General features: G+C 36.3%; 1 protein-coding gene across 1 annotated transcript; it reads left to right on the forward strand.

Moving 5' to 3' along the window:
* Positions 1 to 5,378: 5,378 nt before the first annotated feature.
* Positions 5,379 to 11,328, forward strand: LOC112600968 (toll-like receptor 7). The gene has a single exon (XM_025348341.1). It carries the CDS (start codon positions 5,754 to 5,756, stop codon positions 9,762 to 9,764), a length of 4,011 nt encoding a protein of 1,336 aa, XP_025204126.1. The 5' UTR covers positions 5,379 to 5,753; the 3' UTR covers positions 9,765 to 11,328.
* The last annotated feature ends 7,990 nt before the right edge of the window (positions 11,329 to 19,318 follow it).

The following is a 19,318-nucleotide window of genomic DNA, read 5'->3' on the forward strand; positions in this document are numbered from 1 at the left end:
CGTTCGTGCAGGTGGACAAGTATAATATTATTATCTATATATATATACGGTATACTTACCCACACTAAACGATTATTATTATGATATGTATTATAATACTTTTTTATTTTGAACTCGAATAGACGTTCGGACGACGCAAAATCAAGATGCGTATTATGCGTTGTTACGTATGCATTCGTATTATTATTATATAGCTGCAGTATTGCAGTGCTTGTCAGCCTATAATACTCGTATATATAGGCGGCTGCTTCGACAAAAGATTTTTTTTCTATTTCTATTTTTTTTTTTTTTTGATATTCACGTTTTGAGAAAAACGCCCATCATTCCTCGGGGCGGGCGGATGGAACTCCCGAACGGCGGCGACGGTTGATTAGGTAGGTAGGTAGACGAGTGCGTATTATACTTATACATTAACGTTTATTATACGGTATATTGTATAATATACGTAGTATGTATCATAAGTTTATAACGTAATAAATGCCGTACGTCATATGTAACGGTCGTTCTGAAAGTTCCTATATGGTCGCAGTGGTTTAACAAAAGTTTTAAAAAATAGTCTATATAATATTATTAATTTTTTCCTGCGATGTTCGATTTGTTTGCATATATATCGTATACGTCCACAAGTGAGGTCATCCGTGAGGAACTACGCGTGCTTCTAATATTGTTGTTGTCATGTCGTACAAAAATCGCGAGTAAAAAATCTCTGAAAGCGTGCGAGCGGGAGTGTTGTACACCTAAATGTATTTTATTATTATTGTTACTATAATAATTACTGTAGTAGTTGTCCGGCCCGCGCTGGTCTTGACAGACCGTTCGTACACTATATAATATATATATTATATATATATATTATATATGTATATTATATATTATATATATGTACTATGATTTATGGGCAAAGGTTCGACAGGATCACATCTTCAGATTTATCGGTCGCGGGTTCAAAAGGGGTCCATACTCACTTACACGCACACACACATACACACATAGAGACGCTCTTCTCTCTCTCTCACTCCTTAACTCTTTCCCGTGTTCCGCACGATCATCACAATACTACCATATACTACCAGGTATATAATATTATATATATACTACCACCGGCACTTTGGCCTCCTCCCACGTACCTACTAGGTAGGTACCTATATATACATTTATGATAGTAACACACATTATATTATTATTACACACAGTTGCCTTGTAATTCCATCACAAGGCGGCGGCGGTGGAACAAGAGACGCACGAGCAACCCAAAACTCTCTCCGTGTGTCCATCTCTGTGCGCGCGCGCTCGTCTTTATAGACTTCATTAGCCGGCGGCCACAAAAACTCGTTCCCCCTCCTCACAAGCATTCTTTCTCTTCCCCTCTTCCCCGTCATCTAACACACAGCGACAACCTCTCGTTACACGCACACATACACACATGTAAGATGAGGTTTTTAAACGATTGTAAAGATTTCGGACCAGATAGCCGCCGCCACATGTGACACGGTCGATGCGGATAAAACCGCAGGCCCTCGTCCTCGGTGACCCCTATATTTTCCGAAAAGATTTCGTACGTAAAATTCCTTTTCTCTGGCTCGTAAAACGTTTTTAATTTTTGACATTCGTTTCGCCGGACAACAATAAAATAACGACGTATGTGTACACCTAAATATATATTATAATACACATTATACATAATATGACGTATAGGTATAACGTATATCAGCAGGTATAAAATAATATATAGGTGTACGCACATATCACAGCGTGGGTTCCATCGGTGTATTACATCGAAACTGTCCCTGCGGTTCGGTCGATTGGAAAAAAAAAATGTATATACAATAATAATAATAATGATAATATAAAAATAAAAACCCGTCCCTTTCGATTTCCAATGTTTTCATTGTGCGCGTATATATGTGTATATTTATATATATATACGCACACATGCGCATTCGATCCATACGCACATTCACATATTATAGGTAAGTATATATAAATATATATATATATATATATATTATACACAATACGCTACAGTAATGTGCGCCGTTAACGGTACACAGCCAAAATCGTTCCTGTCGTTCAGTTTTTACCACAAAACACAATAATATATATAAATATATAATATTATAAATCATTTTAACCCAATGCCAGAGATATACACCCCGAAAATTCTTTCACCCGTCACACGATCTCTATAATAACACTAAATAATATATATATAAATTGTGTGCGTATAGAAATATTGAACAATCATCTTTTTATTGTCGACACTAGAAATATATTGCTTTTCTTTCGAGTGTTTTTTATTTTATTTTATTTTTTTTGTTTCTCAAATGCTTAACTATATGATATTTTTAAAAGTTGTTTGTACATTTGAATACTATTATATGGCTGAATAAAATCAAAAGGCATTTTATATAATTTACATAACATAATATATTAATTAATCTACCTAATAAATAGGTAGGTATACTCACATAAACAGGTATACTGGAATACTGAATAGTGCGGTGTAATATCAATTACCTTTAATACCTTATTCATCGTTAAAATGATTTATAATTTATATTATGGTTCTTTCAGTGTTAATATAATCAGTTTATTTATGTTATTCTGTGTTCGTATGCAGTGATGGGAATTATACTATTTAATATCTGAAAAATCGCATTCCGATTTTTAAACAACTAATAAGATTCCCGTTAGCAATGAATATATTGACTGCGAGGCGTTTTAAATGACATGATATATTGACCGTTCATCGGTATTGAGCATAAAATATTTACAAATTATCGGCATGGTAATTTAATAATTACGAACTCACTTATCTTGGTATATCGTATAACCGATAAAATAAAATTGCACGTGGAATTCGCAAGGGCTGCCACCTACGCAATAGGATATCATCAGACGCGTAGGTGGTAACCGCTTAACGTTTAAAGTTTAAAAATTGTATGCATTTTTTACTGTGTAATATTTATTCTGGTTCGATTAATTTTAAGAATTACAAAAACATTATTAATAAAATATACCAAATGAACTCAAAGACAAAAAAAGTATAATCATATAATAAAATAATTAACATTAATTATGAATATAAAACATTTTTGTATCAATAAAATATTTAAATTCAATATGCCATTTACTTATTATATAGTTATCATTGTTATCAATATTATGTGTGTCTCGCCTACTTGTCTGACTTATTGTTGAAAAATATTCTTGTGATTCAGTGTGTTATGAAAATAGTCCGATAGATTGCGCTTCACGTATTAACGAACGTTAATGTTTTATTAAATACAAATTCTTACTGTAACAGTTAAAATGATTAATATCGACAGTTATATATTAAACTTAACTGTCATCTAAACAAATTATTGTGTAGGCAGATACCTAATATAAAACGAAAGGTCGTTTAATTGTTATCATCCACTCCGGTGCGTCAAATGCAGTGGTCAGCATCACAATAATAATAATATACTGATGACTGCACTAAAATGCCCACTCAAGCAAAATGTAGTCTTTGTTCGAGGTAATTTGGCCAATTATAAAGGATGCTCATTGCTTGACCTATTAACGAGTCAGACCTACAAGAAACAAGAACTCCAAATACGAGACTACAATTGTTGAGGAAAACTTGATCTAGTTTTATTTACGAGTCTTTGAAATTTTTCCAAAGTAGGTATAATCCTTTCATGTGTAAAGTCGTTTTAACCATTTAAGGTCTTAAAAACAATGGAAAAGTGTGTATATTATATTTATGTATTATTATTATTATTATTATTATCTTAATGTCAAAATAAATAATTATTTTTAAATCAAAAACGGAATAGAAAGGGCATTTAGCAGAAATAATTTTTAATCATTATTACAATAGTAATAAAAAAAAAATAAAAAAATATGATAACTTTTATTCTATAATGTAGTACCTATGAAGAATATTCGACGACTGTAAACCAAATAAAAAAATAATGTTGAAAATTTAACATAGGTACCATATTATACAGGTTATATTATTATAATATTATTCAAGTCTTGAGGCTAAGATTATTGGCGTGTTTGGGTAAAAAATTATCTCTTGATATATCATTTAATTTTCTTGACGTCTTCGCGTGAGTAAAAAACGATAAAAAAAAAAATTATCTATCAGGTATGTGGCGTACGTCGCACCAGTATATGTTTTATAATATTATGAAAACATTCTTAGTAAAACATCGTACGTTTTGAACATACTAGTGAACTAATTACTAATTAGTGACTGTCTACAACTTCTATGCATATTATAATAACTAATAAGTAACATTTAGTAAAATGTTACATTTAAATAATTGTGATTAACGAAATAGAATGATATCTAGCAGAACGATCAAGGAAATTATCACAACAACTAATAATAACATTATAAAGGTATGATATCTACACAGATCTGAATTGGGGTAAACTACAACAGTATTGGTATGTAGTACCTTTACACGTTGTATAAAAATAAAAACACAGGCCTAACTTAATAATATATAGAATGTATCATATTAATATTAATCATAATATGCGGTTACGTTATTCGTGCGAATAATATTTCGACAAAATCGCTTTAGTTTTGAATAAAAAAAGAATACAATTGACTGCAAATTAATTAAATTGTTTAGTGTGCGCCAAAGCAAAAGGTTACAGATCGAAATATATAATATTGTATGGTCTGCTGCAGCGGGCCGAACAATGTTATTATAATGAAAAAAGTTTTATCGTGTTAGTTATGTTAAGCAAAATAATAATAATAATAATAATAATAATAATAAACACTGCAGGCTGAAATACCTATAAGCGCAACCGAAGTCTTGGATTATTATTTAAAAAGCGCAGAAAATCGTTAAAAAAGAAAAATCACTTTCGACTTTTGACACTCGGCGGTGGTCGGCGATCGGAGACATGGACTAAGCGGAAAAATGAGATAACACAATGATTTCGTAGTGAAAAAACAAAACGAAAAAAATCGTATAACGTACCTTTTCTAACAATCGGGTGGCGTAGGGAAACGTCAGTCGGACTACCGTACGGTGTGCAGCAGCGGCGGTGGCGGCGGTGGCGGATAATCACGGTAACCGTAACCGGGAGCAGCAGCGCCGGTCGAGAGAAAACCGCCGCCGACGGCAGACGATCAGCAGGCATGGCACTTCAGTACGGCCGGTCGGCTGGCGGACCACTCTGGCTACGCGGTGATGTGCCGTGTCGTTCGGTCTCCGCCGGCGAACCCATTGCCGACAGTTGACCGCGCACCGTGTTTGGATTACAAGTCCGCTGTTATGTGAAAGTGTTCGCGCGCCTGAACGTTCTGTTCTCGAAAGTGTTGCAATTTTTAAGTTTTAGTTTTTAATTTTTATTTCCGGTTTTTAGTATTGTTTATACACCGTCTCGCCGACTACTGGCAGTACCGCAGTGCATTAAAAAAAAATTATCGATAATTTTTCGTTTTCGTTGTTTTTATTTTTGTCTCTCGAGTCCGCGCTTGTGCGCCCTGTGCGGCGAACGACGACCACAGTAGCGTACTGTGATTTGCGATTATGTCGAATGCCCGACCGACGGGGTCGTACGCGAACCGATTGGTTTTCTGACGAACGCCCGCCGCGATTTTTTTTTTTTTGAAATAAATAACATCGAATTTCGAAAAAAAAAAAATTCTCTCGTTCGATTTTCGTCATTACGTCGCCCGGTTGCCGTTAATCCGGCGCGAAGTAATCGAGACGATTCAAAATTAACGAAAAAAAAATATGAAATTGTTTATTAAAATGAAATTGTTTTTGGTGACCGCGATGTGCGTCGCGGCGGCCGCCAAACTCGATGGCAGTGGCGCGACCGAATCGTGTACGTGGTCGTCGTACAACAACGACACGGCCAAGACTTCGGTACAGTGCCGGGTCCGGGCTTTGGCACTGGACAGCCCGAACTTCTCGTCCATGCAATCCGAAGGTACGGTCCGGCTGACGGTCGACTGCACCGATAAGCTGTTCTTGCAGAGCACGCTTGTGCCCCGTATGTTTCGGCCGCTACATCAACTCGAGGAGCTGGCGCTGGTCCGGTGCAAGTTGTTGGACATACCCACAGACGCATTCGACGGCATTGGTGGGCTTAAGAAGCTCACCGTGCACACGTCCAACCTGGAATGGGGAGCCACCAAGACGATGGAATTGGCACAGGGCAGTCTGGACCGGCTCATCGAGCTCCAGTCGCTCGACCTGTCCGAGTCGAACGTGCACACCGTACCCGCCGACGCGTTCTGCGCCCTCAAGAACATCCAGCAGTTGAACGTGTCGCACAACGGCATCGAAGACCTCACCACGCTAGGGTTCTCCGGGCCCGACTGTCCTGGTGGCACCGACCTCAAAGTGCTCAATTTGTCGTGGAACAATTTACAATCGGTGCCCGCCCGGACCGCCATATCGGCCATGAAGCGGTTGCAGACGCTCGCCCTGCAGCACAACAGCATCACTGAAATCGCTGCCGACAGTCTATCTACGCTGACATCGCTCAAAGTATTCAACGCGTCCTATAATAAACTGGAGGCCCTGCCCGAGTCGTTGTTCTCCAAAAACTGCGACTTGCGCGAGGTTTACCTGCAAAACAACGGGCTGTACGAGTTGCCTCGCGGACTCTTCCATCGGCTCGAACATATGGTTATTATAAATCTAAGCAACAATAAAATCAATCAGATTGACGAAGGACCGTTTGTCGGCCTCATCCGGTTGGTTGTACTGGACCTGTCCCGCAACGGACTGACCAGGATCAAGTCGAACGTTTTCAAGGACCTGGTGTTCTTGCAGATTTTGGACTTGAGTAACAATAGTATTAGCAGTATCGAGGAAAATGCTTTTTTTCCATTGTATAACTTGCACACGCTTAACCTGGCCGAAAACCGATTGCACACGATCGGATCGCGGCTTTTCAACGGGTTGTACGTGCTGTCCAAGCTCACCATTAACAATAACTTGTTGATTACCATCGACGACCAAGCATTTAAAAATTGTTCTGCTCTGAAAGAACTCGATCTTAGTTCAAATGCCATTCAACAGGTGCCAGCAGCGTTGAATGAATTATCATTCTTAAAAACGTTGGATTTGGGTGAAAATCAAATTAGTGTGTTTCACAATAACTCGTTTAAAAATATGGAATTACTCACTGGACTACGACTTGTAGATAATTTTATTGGAAATCTGACTATAGGCATGTTCTCTAATCTGCCTAATCTGCAAGTGTTGAATTTGTCGAAAAATAAAATCTATACCATCGAACGAGGCACGTTCACACAAAATAGTCAAATCCAAGCGATCAGACTGGACGCTAATTATTTAACCGACGTTAACGGAGTTTTCGAATCGCTAGCCAGTTTGCAATGGATAAATTTGTCTAAAAATAATTTAATTTGGTTCGATTACGCGATGGTACCAGCCAATCTTAAATGGCTGGACTTGCACGATAATTACGTTCAAGAATTAGGAGACTACTATAATCTTAAGGACCGATTGAATATAAATACGATTGATGCTAGTCACAATCACATAACCGAAATTTCGGAACGTTCGATACCGAACAGCATAGAAGTATTGTTTCTTAACAACAATTTTCTTTCGAACATAAGGCCCAACACGTTTTTGAAAAAGAGAAATTTGGTGCGCGTGGACTTGTACGCCAACGAGTTGACGCGATTGGACGTGAATGCCCTACGACTAGGCGTTGTGCCTATCAATCGTTCACTTCCGGAATTTTATATCGGTGGTAATCCGTTCGAGTGCGACTGTTCTATGGACTGGCTACCTGCTATCAATAATATGACGCAGCTCAGGTCGAATCCCAAAGTCATGGATCTTGACAATGTAGTGTGCAAAACGACAAATTCCAGAGGCTCGGAGGTAGTACCCATATTGTCGGCCGGGCCGTCGCAATTTTTGTGCAAATACGAGACCCACTGTTTTACCGTGTGTAAATGTTGTGAATATGACGCGTGCGATTGCGAAATGACGTGCCCCAATAATTGCACATGTTATCACGATCAGACATGGCATACGAACATCGTCGACTGTTCATACCAATTGAATAATCAGGTGCCGCCGAAATTACCGATGGACGCGACACACGTATACCTAGATGGTAACAATTTCAATCAGTTGCAAGGTCATATATTCATCGGCCGCAAAAACATGGTACACCTATACCTAAACAACTCAAAAATCGAATCGTTACAGAACCACACATTCAACCGACTCAGCTCGTTGCAGGTACTCCATTTGGAGGACAACATGCTCACCGAGTTGAAGGGCTACGAGTTTGAACAGCTTTACCAGCTCAGGCAGTTGCACTTGCATAACAACCGTTTGTCGTACGTAAACAACATGACTTTTGCGCCGCTTCGGAACCTGGAGGTGCTTAGGTTGCATGGAAATTTGCTTAGCAACTTCAACGTGTGGCAGCTGTCGGTCAATCCGTACTTAGTACAGTTGTCGGTTGGCAAGAACCCGTGGTCTTGTCGCTGCAAGTTCCTGCAACCGTTCCGAAACTGGGTGTACGAGAATGGCCCAAAAATCAGCGATATGACAGACATAACGTGCGTGCCGGACGAGTCGGACCCCGGCCAGAGGCGCGAGATCGACTTCAACGAAACAGCGTGCAGTGACTTTTACACCGGCGGCTGGGCGCTGCGCAACATGATGACATCCAGTTACGTGCCATTGCTCACGTTCCTGTTGGTCGTGTTCGTCGTGGCCCTGGTGCTTTTTGCCGTTCGGGATAACATCAAGGTGTGGTTGTACACCAAGTACGGTATACGGGTGTTTAGTTGCAAAAACTCCAGCAACAAGCACTTTTACGAAGACCGCGAGAAGCTGTATGACGGTTACGTGCTATACAGTCCCAAGGACGAGGAGTTCGTCCTGCAGTCGGTGGTTGCTGAGCTCGAACACGGCAACCCATCGTACCAGCTGTGCCTGCACTACAGGGACCTGCCCATAACGTCTATGTATCACGCTGGTTCGTCGCCAGTGGTGATCGAAGCTGCAGAGGCCAGCCGTCGAGTAATCGTCGTTCTGTCCCGAAATTTTATTCAGACCGAATGGTCACGATACGAGTTCCGTTCGGCGCTACACGAGGCACTCAAGGGCAAAGTGTATAAGCTGGTGTTGATCGAGGAGAACAGCATCGCAGCCGAGGCGGATGCCGACCCTGAAATTAGGCCATACCTTAAGGTGGCGTCTAAGGTGCGTTGGGGCGAGAAACGGTTCTGGGAGCGACTCCGGTACTTGATGCCCAGCAACAACCACCACAACAACAACCATCACCACCACAAGGTGTGCAACTACCGGAACAACATAAACAACTATACCATTGACACCCGGACACCGGTGGTTCCGGCACACCGGCGGCAACCACCGCCTTCGCCTCAGGACAAGGGTACGCACCACCGGCCACACGGCCACCACCACCATCACCATCAGCACCACCAACAGCAGCAACACAGCCCCGGATCGTTGCCCCGGCCGCAGCACCGGCACGAGGACTCAAACTACTCGACGGCAACGACAGCCACACCATCCCCGAAACTCGGAAGTGGCTGTGAAGACCGGCCGGCGTCTACCGAGCACATTTACTCAGCCATCGACACGCCACCGCCGTCGGTGCACCAGTCGCCTAGCAGAATGTTGCCATCGGCGCATCAGTTCGAGCGCACCAACAGCCGGAGGTCGGCCAAGCACCATCAGCACCAAAACGCCGTGCAGGCTTACCTCGTCTAATGCGAAAACAGCCCCCCTCGCTAAGTTGCCGTTACCCCTAATACTTCCACATCGCAGCGTATACCGCGAACCTATAATATTATTGCATGTTGTGGGTAATAATCTCGTGCAAACAGGTGAGTGTCACCGACGTCGTGTACGATTATTATTATTATTATTATTATCATTATTATTATATTTGTATTTTTCGTTTCGTTTTGGTTTCGTTTATTGTAAACCGAACAAAGCATATTATGTACGTATGTGCTCATCAATATGTGATAATGTTGTTTAAATAAGCACGACTTGTATGATTCATAGATTAATTGAGTTCCTAAGTGTACGTTCTCCGGAACACGCTGCGGTTAATTCCCTTTGAAACTTTCTTGTAATTTTTTTTTTTTAATTATTTTTTATTTTTACCTTCTTATTTGTTCATAATAATTATTTTATGACGGGCTGTGTCCGCCGTTTGTATTGTAAATGTGATTTTAGGCGGGTTTTTTTTTAACATTATATTATTATTGAATATTATCATTATATTATTGTGAAAAAACGGTTCGAACTAACTATTGAGAATCTAACGCCATTTTTCTAGTCAGCTCAAAAAAAAAAAAAAAAAATGTTTTTGAGCAACCAAATTGTGTGTGTTAAACTCATAAAAAAAAATGTATTATCCTCGATTTGAGGTCCAGACTGATTAAGTCTTCGTATCACTGTTGTTTGATCCCCTCACTTTTTAACTATTTTCTATCGAAATGACATACATCGCGAGCGTTATTATTCTATTTCATTTTTCACGTGACGCAGAGCAATAATAATAAAATATTATTTTAAATTTATGACACATGATGTGGGATAATTAAAAACCTCCGTGGGTGTTAGTGTTTTTTCTCTTCATACATCGTAATAATACCGGTTCTAGGCTCTCGTGTATTTTATTATATCTCTTCTTATTACTACACTCTCCTAGAGCGTTTATTCTGTTATTATTCCGACGTGTCCGAGTACGCTTTCGTACGAAACACGGAATGAAAAAAATATATATATATTATATATAAATGTATATTTTTTTATTCAGTACACGGATTACCACTTAGTACTGCCGCTGCGTTATCTGAAATGGATTCGGCTTTTTATTTGGAGAGACAATATAAAACTATTATTTTTTTTTATCTTTAAAACACAAAACAAGGATAATAAAAATAAGATAAATAATAAACACACACCTTCTTATCCTCAAAAATAATAATTCCATTTCCATGTAAATTCGGTTTAATGTATAAGCTGAACTATACTTGATTAACAGAGACTCCGACGCGTTTCATTCCGTAAACGTAAATTACAAATTATGAATATTTTTACGAATTTCACACTCTATATATGCGGTTTTTAATTGTTTGGGTCGAGTGTAGTAACAGGGTAAGACCGATAACAACTTGGTTGATTATGAAAAAAAAAAAAAGATAATAAAATTTGGGGAATTCACATTTTGTTTCACTACTTGAACGAAGACTGTATGATATTTTTAATTAACCACAATTTTTTTTTTTAATTTAAATATTGTTAACTTCGATTCTATTTTATTATTATTTGATTAAGATATTATTTGTATATATTCGTGTACATCCCATTTTATTATGTAATGATATTAATATGTATAAACGTGTATTGTACTACGTTGAAAATAAATAATTTATTTTTTATTTTGAAAAAAAAAGAAATGTTATTTATTTTAATTTCTATCACATAGGTATAACACTGTGTTACACCAACTACCTATCTGCATTTTTTTTTTTTTGTCATGGTCCATAGTATGACTATACGCAACAACATTATATATGTATATATTATATTTTACGTACATACATTATATTGTTGTTGGTTTGTGTACAGCTTTTTGTACAAATAAAATGATATCCTACTGACCGGGAGAGAGAGTCATATGTAGGAAAGCGAAAACATGAATAATACATGGGTTTTTTCCAGCCCTTTTGCAAAGACTGTCTGTCAGTCACGCAGTCAACAGAAGTGTGTGTTCGGTGGACTAGACGGAATATTATTGTTCTGTTCCATCCGTACGCCGGTTGTGTGTCACGTAAATAGATGACGGGGATCTACCCCTGCAGCAAATACGTACAACATTAAATTATACGCGTCCAGAAAGTGAAAACCAAAAGAGGGTCTCAACCCTTTTTTTTACTAGTCTCGTCAGCCGCTCGCAAGAACCTCTTCATAGTTTGGTGTACACTGGTTCATAAAATATTATTTAATAATTACTGTCGTCGATTGACGGAAGCGTTGCTCGGCAGTCCTTTTAGTATAATATTATGATTGTTTCAATTGAATAAAACTGTACAACGTGACAAGTGAGTATAATGAAAAGATAAAAAAAATAATACGTAATATAATAAAACACTGATTCGCTATAGGCTCAAATGGTTTTCTTTTCTTTTATTTTTGCGCCAATCGAACTGTTTCGTACTGTATACTGTATATTATATGCAAATTGAAATGAGTCCCACGCAAAAATCGGACACATATCCATAGACGACTTTGAAACGGTCTTCGTTGCAATAAGCTTACAATTTGTAAGCTAACATTCACCGCTAGATGAATACTGTGGTAGGTGTAGACGTCAAGTTATTTTATACACACGCTATTATGATATTATAATATATTCGAATTTTCAATTTTCAACACTATACGTTTGTCCTCTGGCTTAAAACAACTATCCATATAAAAAAAAATATATACCTATTAATATAATGTTATCAAGAAAATAACGTAGTTGTGGCTAAAACGACATCGTGCATGAATAGACTAATTTCATTACTGTTTTATGACTAAATAATTTTCGAGAATATTTAATTTTTTCTAAACTTTATAATTAATAAAGGATTTACATAAATAGTTTAAATTATCAAAGTTTGATTTAAACACAAAATATTATTTGAAATAAAAATATTAAAAAATTATAATTTAAAATGTTAACAATAATTATACGTACAATATCAAATTAAAATTCAGATTTTCATAAATATTTTAATAAATTTTAAAATGGGTATATCGCATTGTATAACTTCTAACTTGTAAGTTTGTGGAACAAAATAACAAATAATTATAAAATATATAATACAGGTAAATACATGATTATTTCCTTATAAATATAATAACATACCTTTAGGTATAATTACATCTTTTTTTTATATAAATTTAGAAACCATCTCTGGTCAGCGGATACACGACTGATATATGACACATCTTGTTTTATACATTCGATTCGCTTATGTTTTTTAATTGTCTGAAACAGACCCAAAAATTGAATTTAAAAATAGGTAATTCCGAGATTAATCATTTTTTTGTACGTTTTCCACGCTAATTTATTACTCTACGGGAGGCCCTGTATCAAATAGAATTGTTAAATTACTTTTACTGAATTCCATTAGTAGGAATACAAAGATAATATGAAACCCGTTAAAAATAAAATAAAAATAGTTAATAGTAAAAATAATAATAATAATATTGTATGATTTTTCGTTTAAGAAACATGTCAATTTACTATATTTTATATGATAGGTATAATATAATATATAATAATAATAAAATTATAATAGACCTCTATCAATTGGTGGACTACTCGCATCATACACAGAAACGAGTTGTATTCGCCGACGACGACCACACGACCAAAATTACACGTTCATTACCTAGTTTTTCTAACTAATTGCAGTGTTCTGTTTGTTAGACTGTCACGGCGCGTGATAACGTCGGTTTTTTCCACTACTCGTATATTATATAGGTAAGTACGACCGTAAACGTCTTTACGGCGTGTTTTTGGTTTTTTTTTTTTTATCATATAACATAATATATTCTAACGGAAGATTGACTGAAATGGTGGATGGACCGATTTCGTGCGTAAAAATGTCACCGCGGGTCGTCCTACACGCGCGACCTGGCCTCCGTATCGAGTTACTTATTATTAAACTCGTTAGAGACCGTCGGCGGCGTTGATAATACACTTTGCGGCGGCGGCGACCCAGTGCGATTTATGGACGAGTTTTGTGCGTTTAACGAGCTCGTCATGTGCCAGCCATGTGGACATCGTAAAAAAAATATTGTGAGAGAGTAAGAGAGAAGAGTAGTACGGCGACGGAGAAAAAACATCACCAAAATACGACGTCTTCGAAGAGTTATCTGCGAGACGCTTTTGGTTTATTATTGTGATTATCATTATTTTTTTTAAATGTTAAAAAGAAATAATAATAATATTAATAACGATAGCGAAAACGCGTTGGTTAAAATTTATGATCCATCGTTGTTTTCTGAGGTCTAATTTGGAAGAAGGGACCTTGTTAACGCCAGCAAACATATTTCAAATCTTCTTTGGCCTCCAAACTCCTTGTCCACTCGTTATTCAGGATTTTTATCCGGTTTAGGGTCTAACATCTAGTTGGTAAAATGTGCATATACGTACATATGTATATGCCATACACGCCCCTAGATTGCATTTGACTTTTGATCTTCTCATCGTATATATATATGTGGCGGTTTCATAAATCAAACACGAAAAACGAAATAAAAATGCGTGCGTGTATGCATTATGTACTTTTTAACCAAATATTTTTTTTCGTTTTAAGACCCACATGATCATCGGGTAGTGTGAACATCTGCTTGCGCCATTTCTTCTCTTATTCTCGCATCAAGTCAGTTTATGCAAAGTGCGACGTCGGTTATTTTGTTGTGTTTAAACGTTTCTATTGTCGACAATTATATAGGAGGTGAACACGATGCACGATGATTGCTGTTATTGGTGTCTGTAGGGTATACCCGTAACAGGTGTTTACACGATGAATAGAGATGTCTAAATAAAAGTAAACAAAATAAAGTAAAGGAAAAAAAAACAACCAATGAAAAAACAAATAGAATAAAAGGGTTGTATAACCTATGAACAAGATGAAGAAGGAGAAGTAGAAAGCGTAGACCTAAATAGGATGTGAAGGATCGCTTCGTAATCATTCATGAAAACTTGTGTGTTTAATTTTTAGGTGGAAAAGGAGAGATTGCTTCCCAGATGGACTAAAAGTTTGTCTTAAAGTACACGCTCTCATGGGTCTCCTGTACCATTATTGTCGCCTCGTTTATCGATTAGAAACAATAAAACATTAATAGGCTGATGGGATTTTAAACGCCGAGACAATAATATATGGGTGCACACTGCACAGATACGCATATACACTTTTATATTATGTAGTTTACAATATCAGGTAATGTTATCTGGTATTTAAATATTCATCTGAGAAGAAGATGGGAAAAAATATAAAGAACCTCTTTAATTTACATAAGAAATAAACGATATGTAAAATATGATCCTGTTGCTTCTGTCCACTGGAGACCTACACTCAGCTGCAACGCTATTGTGTGTATATAATATATATATATATTGTATAAAGTGGCCAGTTGTTTCGATTTATATTGTGTAGATTGTAGACATGTTTTCGAAACAATTGCGTTACATCAAAAGCCGTCGTATTTGTTTACTTATTTTTAGACATTATATTAAAAATAAATTGATTTAAAAAAAAATGTTAAATCGAGTTCTACATAGAACAGAAAGAATTTCGAATAGATTATAACACCCATTATTATAATTTATAGCACTGACAGTATACGCGGCACAGTAAAATATACATTTAATCGTCACAATAGTCATCAGCCGCCGATATGACACGCACACTACCTATAATATAATATAACATTAGGTTAGGTATACTTCTGCAATTTAGTTGTTGTCGCATGATCGTTAATTATTTAAATCGGATCGAATCTCAAGTTTAGAATACCATATAAAAAATTGGATTGTTAAAAACATGCGAGTCAATTTTCTTTTTTTTTTTTTTTGATTTTACTGAAATTATCAGTGCGACAGTTGTGCGTGACTTTCATAATTCGACTTTAGGTACCTATATAATGGATATTATATAGATGACTCGTGTATAACCTCTACTATTATACTGTGCTATATGGTCTATATTTGATGTATTATAATTTGTAATACAGACGATGGTTATGTATAATAATGAAACGAACTGCGTGAATATTAAATTATTCGATATCGTTGTAAAAGTGATATTATTTTTTCTCTTTTCGATTGTAAAAGCTATATTTTTATTTTAATATATAACTCGTGTATTTTGTAGTATTCGGCATTTTTTGCATAATTAAACTAATACGATAATATCAAATGAGTATACAATAATGTACAATCCACTGCTCTGCGGATTTTTTTTTGCTACGAGAAAATATTTTTTTAAATCATATTTTTTATGTTCAAGCCCCTAGCTCCCACCGCTTTGTAAATTTCTGTGTACACCGTTGTTATCGTGTAACACGTTCGTTGGAGTTTGCATTACAGCAACGGACATTGCACATAATATTACATAATCCAATGTAATTTTTACTGCGAGGGATCATGTAGTTCCAGGACTGCAGGGCATGCTTCGTGAAAAAAAAAAATAAAACTTCAGAAACCCGGAAACCCACCACCTGAAGACGAACCGCTATTATCATATAATATAATATGTTTTATTATATTCTCGCTAACCTACCGGAATTTAAATCTGCAGCTCACGGTATGGAATACATATAATGCGTATATAATTCACTTTAGTAAGCAAAGGAGGCAGCGGCGTAGGTCGTTATCGGAATTACGAGTTTGAGTGGAGAGTAAAAAAAAAAATAAATAAATAAAAACAATAACCTTTTAACGATTCAATTTTAATACCACAAAGAGACGGCTTATAATACATTATTATATAATATAATCGTCCGGTAGCGTTGCCGTTTTGTCGAGAGTTTAGTTCGGTCTTTTGTTCCCGTTGTCCCTTCTACAACCGTCTATTTGCGAGTGTATCGAGTATTGTAATCTGCGAAATCCGTTCAACGACAAGAATCGCAATGTTCGTCACTACTCGTCCGATGGTTGGGATATGCGTATTATATTATAGTACGGTGACACTTGCAGCAAGACACTCGAACACTGCACCAAAACGTTTAATAAAGTCTAATATAATACTAATTATTATAATATCATACCTATAGTAGTGACGTTTGAGAGCGTCCTCCGGGGCTTACAATACTATATACAATTATTATTAATATGTTTAGCTGAGCTACTATTCCGGATCAAACGACCCGCGCCAATGCGCGAGCGTGTAGACGTGTAGTGCGTTTAATATATTTTGGACCTGTAGGGCGGCGATGAAATTAAATCTCTTCCGCACGAGCACAAACACACGCGCAATTAAAGTTAAATCCGAGAATCGTAAAGGCTTAGGCAGGTATAGTATATATTTATATTATATTACATATATAATTTAAAGTATTCACACATACACACACACACATAGAAGATGACGGTTTATTCATTTATTTTGTTTTACGACGTCGTTGTCGAGCTATTCTCTAGTTGCATATATATATATATATTAATATTATATCTATATGTGTGTTTAAATACGAGCATTTTCATTGGACGTGTTGCTGTGTAGGTGTACGGAACGGCTCTCGAAAACTACATATATAATTGTGTGTAATACGCGTGTGTGTGTGTATATACACCATATTTTAGAACGTTCGTCGTTCTAATGAGATGATAGGGTGGAAAGAGGTGGGGGAGGGGTATAAACTAGAAAGCATCCACCGGATCTGTGTGCAGTATTGTAAACTATATATGTATACGAACAATAATGATCGGCACATTTGAGTTTTTTCATCTTAAGTACAACAATATAATCTTTTGAACGGAGTACCTATATGTATACATACATGTACAGTATTTTATATGGAGCGATGTCGCGGATCGCATTCATGCCTAAATAATTGTCTTGGGTACAGTTATCGTAATTTTTTAGTAGTTAAAACAATCGTAGTTTCGCAAATTCCACACGTGATCGCCATCGATAATAATATAGGTAATATTGTGGATGATTTCGGGCGTTTTATATTTGTTTTTTTGCACGTCGTTTTAAATGCAGTATCTGTTTGCTACGAGTGTATAATATGATACACACGGTTATTACCATTACCGCTACGCGTATACGGACACTTAAATGTATATATTATATATTTATAAATTTATATCAAACACGGTAATATTATACATGTATATATATATATATATATATATATATATAATTATATAAATTTAATTTATTAACAATAATTATTGCATAATCCTTTGTCTGGTGCCGACAAGCCGTCGCCGCCATCGCATCGGCGCAATAATATTTTAATAGCACTTCTTCCGGTGGCGGTGGCGATAACGACGTGTTTTATGATAATTAAACAAATTACACGTTAATTAGCCGGACACGGTTTCTTGGGTTACATTGGCCAATAATGCTAATTCTATTTTTTTTTTATCCCCTCGACCAAACAATAGACAAAAGTAAATATACCAGATGTTTTTCAAACATTTTTTTTTTGACCATGACACTCCGATTGGTCGGATGCACACACTATGCACGACGTGTTCCCCCTATTTTGTCCTTTAAATCCCGATCTGTTAATCGGAAAACGTTACTAATATTAAAAAAATCTTAAGTCTAAATACAGCGTGTACAATGCACCGTCTAAAACACATCCGTTTGCAGTCGAATCTTATAGCTATATCTCCTCTTTTCTTCGGCAGCACACCCATACATATCATACATACATATATATATATATATATATATATATATATATATATATAATATATTTTACGCGATGTAATTTGTGTTTTTAAACTCTTTGTACAACGGTAGTATATTTACGAGTTTACGACTTTACTGTAGCATTTTACTGGAGTACAAACCCATAACAATCTATACTGGACATGCGCGTAGTTGTTTTCTGTGCAAAATCACAACGATAATGAAAACCATTAAATGTAAAAGTTTGCATAGTAAAATGTTCATTACGAGTACCTTTGCACATTTGACCTTTTTATTTACAAAATTCCTTTTGTCTCCGCAGTAAATGTCAATATCCAAATAATTATATATATATACACTATTATATCAGTGTTCAGATCCCATTACTTCATACAGGACGAATGACAAATATATTTAAAAGGTTAACTAAATCTCGAAATTACATTAAACACGTTGTACCTTTAGTTGAAATTTTTTTTTTAATTTCCATTTAATAGCGAACAGTTATACGGACATTCTGGTTGGCTGCCGTTTGCAATACAATATTGTACACGTTTGCATGATAAATCGCGTATTACAACGTCGTGTAGATCCGATAATTTCTGCGATTAAAATACAATAATATAGATAGTCACTACAGGATTGAAACAAAAAAAAAAAAACAATTTTTATAATTCATTGTTATACCAGAAATCTTCTTTTTTTTTTTTAACGGAAGTTGAAAAACAGCGGATGGAAATGTAATCGAGAATTTTTTTGGATGAAAACAACGATGGTCGATGACAATTACCAGAAAATCATACAGATCTACTGGAGGGCACGTGAATTCGATATACATAGGTACAAAATTACATATTTTACCTATTTTGCATGGTCAGG

This window comes from Melanaphis sacchari, unplaced genomic scaffold, assembly GCF_002803265.2.
Source record: "Melanaphis sacchari strain LSU unplaced genomic scaffold, SCAv2.0 Contig0_pilon_pilon, whole genome shotgun sequence".
Lineage (NCBI taxonomy): Eukaryota > Metazoa > Arthropoda > Insecta > Hemiptera > Aphididae > Melanaphis > Melanaphis sacchari.